The sequence below is a fragment of the Solea solea genome, chromosome 6, assembly GCF_958295425.1.
Source record: "Solea solea chromosome 6, fSolSol10.1, whole genome shotgun sequence".
NCBI lineage: Eukaryota > Metazoa > Chordata > Actinopteri > Pleuronectiformes > Soleidae > Solea > Solea solea.
Window position 1 is genome coordinate 27,121,849 of NC_081139.1, and position 9,680 is coordinate 27,131,528.

Sequence of the window (9,680 nt, forward strand, 5' to 3'; positions counted from 1 at the left end):
CTGTTTTTGTTAATTTGACTGTAATCTTTTTTTTTTTCCGGGATAGTTTTTTTTATCAATCAAATAATTTTCTGTGGATTTTTTTTGGTCTGTTCTACTTAATCAATTAAAAATTTTTCGTGAAAAAATGTTTTTTTGCTAATTTTGTAATTTTTTAAAATCCTTATTATTTACTCATTAACAATTTGCCCCATTTTTAAGAGTCAACTTACCTTTAAATCTGGAAAAACTATAATTATTTTATAATTAAATTAGGAAAAAAAAAAATCGTCATTCAGAAAAAACAAGGCCAAAACTATTTTCAGCAAAATGATTTCATTAATTCAGAAAAACAGCCAAATTAGATATTTTTTAAACATAAAACACCCACACAGAGAGGGCAGTAGGGGGTGGAGTCAGTGAAGCTGAGTTTTTCCTCTGCGGTGAACGAGGAGGCGAGAAAATCTTAACAAGTCGTTTTTCTCACCTTGAACTCGAGCCTCATTAAAACACAACACTCTGTGTGTGTGTGTGTGTGTGTGTGTGTGTGTGTGTGTGTAAATGTGTTGAACATGAGTCACAGTAGAAAAAAAGCTGCTGATTGAAACATATCGTACAGTAGGCGTCAGGTCAGAGGTCATCTGTTCAGTCTTGGTGTTTTAAATATAATATCAACAAATGACCTGTATTTATTTATTTATTATATTTAAAAAAGAGAGATCCTTTCCTCCATTGCTTTTTTTTCTTCTTCCATTTTTTAATATTTTATTTTTCCTCAATTGTGTTGTAAAATTTTTATAAAAACTCACAGAGAAAGTTTTTTTAGTTTCAGACGTTACTTCATCGTTACAACTGGCCTTGAGCCCCGCCTACACGTGAAATCAACGAAAACAGCAGACAGAGATAAAGATGAGCTGGAGCGACAACAATGTCCACTGTGAGGCACTAGAGAGACGCCACCAGTCATTTGTGATGTCAGAGAATAGCAAACGTAGATGCTAGCTAGCTAGATGCTTGCAAGCTAGATTAATGGACAGATGCTAGCTACCGTGCAAGATAGATATATGCTCGCAAGGTAGCTGGCTAACTTCGATAGATAGATGCTAGCTAGCTTGCAAGCTAGACAGATGAGAGCAAGGTAGCTAGTAAGCTAGCTTTCCAGATCACTAGATAGATAGCTCTTTTCTAGCTCACAAGCTAACTAGCATGCCAACTAGAGGTTAGAAACAGTCTGTGTGTGAGAGAGACTGTATGGAAGTTGAGGATTTGGACTGTTGTTATGGCGATGGGGGAACCAGTCTTGCCAAGGTTGTGCACGGAAACCGAGCTGTCACCATAACAACGACGGAACTCTCCTCCAGAACGCTATTGTGTGGAAGACTCTCTCTCTCTCTCTCTCACTCACACACACACACACACACACACACACACACACACACACACACACACAGCACCGTCATATCCACACTAGAAAGTTTTCCACAAATTGAAACCTCACGATCTTCACTTTCTTCCAAACTTCCACTGATGTGAAGGACGAGAGAGGGAGAGACACACACACAAAACAATTTCTCATGGATCATGGATTAATAGGGAAAAGACATATTTCTGCTCATGAAACAATGAGGAAAGTTTTTAGGTAGAAAATAAAGTTTTCCTTTTCTCTTTTTCAGATGTTTTGAAGCTTTATGAAAGAAAATCAACACGATTGATTATTTCCTCATCAGTGAAGGACGACGTTGATAACGATGATTAAAATCAAGCTTTGCTCCGTTTAAACAAAGAAAACCATTCAAACTTTGCAAGCATAAAAACTCTTTAAACACTGGCAAAAATGCGATATTGTCATAGTGCTCAAGGGCTCTATAGTGCCCCCTGAGGTGAAACGTGAATGTGGCACGCCAAGATTAAGTTGCACCGAATTTCATGAAACTTGGTGGGAAGATGTCACAGCCCAAGACAAACAAAAAAGTCCATCGGCCTCAACTCAACAGGAAGTCGGCCATTTTGAAATTGCCATCCATCTTGGCGATTTGCGCACTTCGTAAAATGAACAAACTCGTCCGAGCGCATTTATCGCACAGAGCGTAAAACAAATACAACTATTTGTTCCGCGAAACCTTTCAAAAGGGCATGGCCACAGAAACCATCGGAGGTTTGGCGAATTTCCGACCATTCACCACGAAACAGGAAGTACCCAATAACTTCGTCGTACATTGACCGATCGCCTCGAAACTTTGTACATGACACAAGAAACCGACACCAACAAAAGTGACCCAACGTGATGTCGGTGATTGTTATTAAAAGTTTTCTTGTAAAACTGACCTACATTTATTCTACTACACACTGTATGTACATAACACTACAACTGATGGACTTTAATTTCATCAAATACTTCATCCCTTGGTTAATAACGGCATTTTCTGTGTCAGCAGCGTCGCGTCTGTGGGCAGCGGCAGCAGCAGCAGCAGTGACTGATGTGCGAGGAGATTGTGTGTCGTTAGATTAAAGCCGCGGTGGTGACAGCAGGACGGTGACAGTCAGATTAAAGACTCCGGTCTAAAGAGAATGTGAGAGCAGAGCGAACGAGGGGCAGATTTTCCCCACAGGCCTGATATCAAAGCTTCAGTGTGAGTGTGTGTGTGTGTGTGTACCGAGCTCAGTCGACACGAGCCAACACTGAGTGACAGAAGAAACGGCCTCAGATTTACTGTAACGTGATGTCACATGACAACACACGTACGCGATCACATGATATACCGGGATATACAGATTTTTAGCCACTTAACAGAAGACTAGCATTCATAAACCTACGTCCGATTAAGTCTACAACATGTTTAAGAACATGTTCACGTCTTTATCTCACAAGTTTGTTAGCCACTCACTCTCCCTGCACCAAACCCCATAGAGAAAATCAGTGATTTTAGCTTGCGGGACACAGGAGCTGCTGGTCTGCTGCTGCCTCGTGTGGTCACTTTGTGTCACTGACATGAATCTGAACAAAGGATTTCAAATGCAGAACTTTGCAAAATAAGACATTTAAATTAACTGATGGAGGCAGCAGTGGATCAACAACTCCTGTGTGGTATGATGTTAAAATCACTAATTTTCTGTGGGGTTTGGTGCAGGGAGAGTGAGCGGTTTATAAACTTTTCCTGTTGGAAAAATGTGTCTAACAGTGAAATTTTATTATTTTAGTACTATTGTAATCAACTGCCACATTACAGCGCCCCCAGTGGCATCATAAATACGTTATGTCTGTACATTCTTCCATATCAAAAACAAACTTTTATATCTTTACTTTTTTAAGTTGAAAAAAAATGACTTCTTTCTTCACGTGACCCCGCCCCCTGCAGGTCAGTTTGAGACGTCCTGAGAAACAGTCAATTAAAAACATAAAATCCTCACGTTTCCCCATCACTGGAGCTTTTTGTCCCTGGATGAATAATTCATGTTCACGTCTGTGTTGTTAGCGTGTGCTCTGTGGCGTGTTTGCACACACGTGCAAACGTTAATGTGGCCCAGTTAAAGCTGCTCGGTGAACCCAAGCATCAGAACCATCGCAATGATTCTTGTTCTTTCTTCTTTTTCCTCTTAAAGTCCCAGTTTGTTCACAGGACGATGAATAATAAATGTGCAGAAAGATTTTGTTGACGTTAGCCTTTAGGTTAAGTGGAGGAGCTGCAACCAGGGCCAGCCCAAGCCGTACACTGCCTGGCCAAAAAAAAAGGGTCACATGGTTGTAGCGCCTTTAGCTTTGATTACTCACTCATTCACTGTGGCATTGTTTCCATAAGCTACTGCAATGTCACAAGATTTATTTCCGTCCAGTGTTGCATTGATTTTTCACCAAGATCTTGTATTGATGATGGGAGAGTAGGGCCACTGAGCAAAGCCTTCTCCAGCACATCCCAAAGATTCTCAATGGGGTTAAGGTCTGGACTCTGTGGTGAAAATGATGTCTCATGCTCCCTGAACCACTCTTTCACAATTTGAGCCTGATGAATCCTGGCATTGTCATCTTGGAATATGCCCATGTCATCAGGGAAGAAAAAAATGCATTGATGGAATAATCTGGTCATTCATTATATTCAGGTAGTCAGCTGACCTTATTCTTTGGGCACATAATGTTGCTGAACCTAGACCTAACCCACTGCAGCAACCCCTTACCTATTTGCTTAGTTAAATCCAGGTGGCGATTTTTTTTTCGGCCAGGCAGTGTATATATGTAAGGGGGTAGAGTGGCTCAGTGGTTAAGACCGGTACCCTGTGTGCGAAAGACACCATGGTTGCAATGGTCGCAAGTTCGACTCCACCCCCTGCTGACTGTACTCAATTCCATTGTAAGTCGCTTTGGATAAAAGCGTCTGCTAAATGACATGTTATAATATATATATATATATATATATATGTCAAGAAAAATAAAGAATAAACCAGATTTTCTGATAATAAACACGTGTAACTGGCTTTCAGTAAGTAAAACAAATAAAGTTTTAGTGACTTAGCCACATTTATCATGTTTCTGAGGGCAAAAATGTTTACATTTTGAGCCTGAACTTAACCTGCTTATCAATGTTAAATTTAAAATGGCCAGCAAATCTCAGATCCAAATGAAACTTACTCTGCTGGTAGAGTGCATGATCCTGGACACACGTACCAAATTTCGTTCAAATCGGTTGAGTTTTGACAGAGATATCACTTGTTATTTTTACAGTTTTGCCCGTTATAAGAGAGTGGGAATTCTTGAAGGTTTGATTGTGTTTTGTGACGTCACCAGTGGGTGTATTCTTACCAAACCTGGATTGGAACATACTGAGATGATCACTTACATGTCACAAAAAATTCATACTGATCCGTAATAATCTTTTTTTTTTAGACAGGAAGTTGCTTAACAGATGGACCAATTTACCGAAAATCTCACAGCAATGAAAACTGATGAAAAATCAGCCAATGTTGATTGTGTAGTGACAGTCCCCCACCCCACCCCCTCTGACATAAGAGGCTTAGAGGACGGATGACGAGTCGTTTGGCGTGGAGCTGCAGAGAGAAGCAGCTCAGAGCTTCAGGGCCTGTTTGATACGTTCTAATTAACGGCGGTAATTTCATTTTAACGGCTGAATTACAGCAGAGACGTGAAACAGCGCAGCCTGAACTGAAGCTGTGACACACACTGAAGATTTTCAGTGAGGAAGAGGAGGAGGAGGAGGAGGACATGAGAGTATTAGTGTAGAATACAACAATGCAAACCCCGATGGAAAAAAGAGGCTGAAATTAGTAAAGAGAATCTGTTTGATTGATAACTTTAAAGGTTTGATAAAAAGGCCGAGATCTCACCCTGAGGAGGGAGGGTGATGGAGGGTAATGGAGGGGGAGGGGCTGCGAGGATTTGCCGTCAGTCTCCACGGGTGATGTGGATATTTCTCGCACTGAAGTTTTGTCCTGGCCTTCACTCGTTTCCCGGTGCGAGAGTCACGAGAGACCAAAGCGCAGAGATTAGGACGATTCCTCAGAGACGTCGCTGCTCGAGTGAAAAGCTTCAGGGCGGGAAAACTTAGAAAGACTAAAACATGTCTCTGTCATCTCCGGAGACTATATTTTCACACACACACACACGGGGCTGATTGAAAGAGTCTTACACACAGGTGACTGACTGCACTCACACACACACTTTTTCCAAGCGAAAACCAACATCTCCCCCACACCAAAGCCCATTGACAAAAACAGCGATTTTATCACAGAGAGACACAGGGGCTGTTGATCCACTGCTGCCTCCATCACTACGTTCAAATGTGCTATTTTGCCACTTCGGCATTTGAAATCCTCTGCCCCGATTCACCGCAGTGGCACAATGTGACCACACGAGGCAGCAGTAGACCAGCAGCTCCTGTGTCCCCGCAAGCTGAAATCACTGATTTTCTCTATGAACTTTGGTGTGGGGAGCTATATTTGCCTCGATGACTTTCTCACGTCAAACATTTTAAGCCACTGGATCCAGAAGAACTTTCTGGATCTGTATAGAACTTTACCTGTTTATAGATGTTACGGTCTTACATAAACATGATCTGATCCTGATCAGTTAAAGTGAGACACATCTGAACTCGTTCAATGGGACTTTTCCTTGTTAAATTTAAAATGTCGCAGATGTGGATGAAACTTGCTCTGCTGGTAGAGTGTGTGATCCTGCACGCACACACTAAATCCTGTTCAAATCGGATGCGTTTTGACAGAGATATTTTTTGTTATTTTTACAGTTTTGCCCGTTATAAGAGAGTGGGATTTCTTGTACGTTTAAACGTGTTTTGCGACGTCATCGGTGGGTGGATTCTTACCAAACTTGAATGGGAACATACTGAGGTGATCACCTACATGTCACAAACATTCAGACTGATTCTTAAAAAAAAATAAAAAAAATGATAGACAGGAAGTTGCTTAACAGAAGGACAGATTTAGGATAAACTCACAGCGATGGAAGCAGAGGTGAATCACATTTATATTTTCATCCATTAACAGGTGCATTTCGTAAAGAGTCTCTGAGTCATGTGACTGGCCGTCTCCCTCTGAGTGTGTGTGTGTGTGTGTGTGTGTGTGAGAACTGCTGGGCTGTGCAGTCACCCCCCCCCCCTTCTGTGGAGCCACAAAGCTGCATTCATGGGACTGAATGGCTGTTTTTCTATAACTGGGCACCAGTCATCCCAGCTCCATTAAACAGCCTCTGAGTGTCCACTCCCCCCCGCGTTAGTATGCAACGCCTCATCCGCCAACGACAACAACAACAACAACACAAACAGCTGAATGGACGTGAGACGCCACTGTCCCACTCCTCGCCCGTTTCCACGTGTTTCTCTTTAAAAAACAAACGACTCAGGACTTTCTGTCGTTTGCTTTTCTGCCGAGTCATCACTTGACTCTGATCATTCTCTGTCACTGTAAAGACAAACTGCACGCTCCATTTGTTTATTTATTACTTTTCTTTTCCATTACGCTGTGACCTGATGTGTGACGAATGCCGTCTCGCTGAGTCGCACACAGATGTTTTCCCCCCGTCAGCGTTTTTTAAATTCACAATTTATGATCTCACATTTTGTCGTATTAGATGAAAACCAGTTGTGTGTGTGTGTGTGTAATATTTATTCAAACTACGTTTCCCAGAATTCTTCAGGGTACAAGCTGCAGAGAGACTGACGGAGGTGTTTCAAGGAAGTGCTGACTCAGCATTCCCAATTAACTAAACCACGTCTGGAAACACCACAAAAAAGTTAGGAATTGCTGAGTCAGCATTCACAATTAACTAAGCCACACCATAAACACCACCACAGTTGGGAATTGTTGACTCAGCATTCCCAATTAACTAAGCCACACCGTGAAACACCACAAATATGTTTGAAAAATGATGACTCGCCGTTTCCACTTATCTGAGCCACACTTTTATGCCTCCACAAAAGGATTTGGAATCGCTGACTATGTGTTTCTACTCGCTAAGACACACCCCCAAACACCACAAGTCATTGGGAAAACGATGACTCAGCATTCATAATGAACTACGAAACACCAATGAACAGAACCACAAACATCTTTAGGGATTGCTGAGTCAGCGTTGATGATGCTCCTGTGGACATGAAGACGGTGTTGTTGTGGTTACTCAGACGGCCTCACGGGGGTGACACAAGTCCTGCACTGTAGCTTTAAAAAGTCTGAATTAAGAGGAGCAGCAAAGTTTCAGAGGAACCATGAGTCTACGAAAACGGATGTGATGGACAGGGCACATTAAACAGACAGTTCAGTTTTTAACTGAACCACCAGACGGACAAACTTCATATCAGAACATGAACTTCTGAAAATTCTCGTAGTTTGGACCCAAAATCTGAGCCAATAACCTGACAAAGACCCTGCATGGACAAACCTTAACCACAATTCTAATCTTAATCCTGAACTTCAACCTCATTAGGACCAGTTTTCGGTCTCCATGAGAACTCCTGGTCCTGACAAGATCAGTGTTTATGAAATAAAAACATCTTAAAGAGGCGACAAATACGAAAACACACATCAGCATCATCAGTGATTTACTCACCCACTCCGATCTTCTCGTCTTCCGTCGGCGTCCACATGATTATTCCCGGTAAATCCCGGTGATTCCCGGTAAATCCCGGTGCACGCAGATCTTAATCCCAACTCCAGTGCAGGAAGCTCAGCTGCAGTGAACCTTCATGAGGAATCTGGTGATGATGATGAAGCTCCACGCAGACACAGCAGGGAAAGTTTCTTCAGTTTCCTCAGCGTCGTCTTCTTGTTTTTCACCGAATCACGCGCGTCACATCCACGCAGGTTTGCGCAGTGTGTGAGTGTCCATGTGCGGGGGGTGGGGGGGGAGACGCCGCTGTGAGGACGCGGAGCATCGGCTCGAGTTCGTGGTGGAGACGGTGCAGTGATGAGGCGGAAAAACAAGAAAACAAACAAACAAATAAATAAATAAACATCCGCTTTAACCACGGAGCGACGCCACACCGCGGGAGCGCGCACAATCCACGTCCATCCTGGAGCACGACTGTCTTCTGTGACACACACACACAGAGTCAATGCGCCCCCTCCTGGTCAGTCCTCGCTCTCCTGCAGAAGAAACAACTGTCCCGATCCAGAGCGCGCGCGTGTCGTTACCGCGGACCGGGTGTCACGCGCGTGCGCGAGAGAGGATCCGGCTTTTTCCTTTTTAAAACAGCAGCTTTTTAAAATTTCTTTCAGGCCATTTTGTCTCCACTTGTTTGTAACATTATGTCAATAAAGTGTGTTAATGTTCAGACTCTTGTTGAATTAATTTATGAATAAATATCTGGTTTATGATTCAAAAAAATATAATTACAACAATAAAATAATGAAATTATAAAACTACTGGACCTTTTTTAAAAATAAATCACAGGTCACAGTGACGTCACTTTGAGATTAACCTAAGAAAAAAAACTTGATTATTGTTCTCTCACATAAATAAAAAGTGATACTAAATAAATAAATAATTATCAGCTGTGTTTTTAACTACTGTGACTCAGTGTGGGTTCAGTGACGTCACAGATGGAGACAATAATAAAGTTCAGTTTGATACTGACCTCTAGTGACGGAGCGGAGGAACGACACCATTAAAGGTGAGTTTTGTCTTCACCTGCAAAAACAATTTAATGTCAACAAATTTAAACACAAAAATCATTTAAGAAAAATATATAAATAATATTTCCTAAGAAAATTTTGTTTTTTAAAAAGAAAAACTTTCTTTTTTAAAAAAAGAAAATGTTTGGTAGAAAATGATTTCTGTCGAGTTTTCTCCGAATTAACAGAAAAAAGAAAAAAAAAAACCTTTTCTGAATAAGAATGTTTTTTGGGGAAAAATTCAGAATTGTCTTGAATAATTACATTTCTTCTAAATTAACAGAAACTATATATGTATATGTATATGTATATGTATATATATATATATATATACACATATATATACACATATACATACATATATACTGTTTATCGGGAGATTATTTTTTATAAATAATTTTTTCCTTTAGAAAATTTTGTTTTATTATAATTATACAACACTGTTTGATGGTACAGCGTCGTCATTTGTAGACAGTCCCTTTCGTTCTCGTCTCACATTCTGTGGCTCATTTAGAGGATTGTCACAACAACAACATAAACAAACAATACATTTGTGATTAAAGCACAGT

At 41.2% G+C, this 9,680-nt stretch overlaps 1 protein-coding gene across 1 annotated transcript in view; it reads right to left on the bottom strand.

Moving 5' to 3' along the window:
- LOC131460493 (dedicator of cytokinesis protein 3-like) overlaps positions 1 to 8,535 on the bottom strand; it is a 98,809-nt gene extending 90,274 nt beyond the window's left edge. The window contains 1 exon segment of the mRNA XM_058631047.1: positions 8,048 to 8,535. Coding sequence (XP_058487030.1) covers positions 8,048 to 8,084 — 37 coding nt within the window. The 5' untranslated portion in view covers positions 8,085 to 8,535.
- Between the last annotated feature and the right edge of the window lie 1,145 nt (positions 8,536 to 9,680).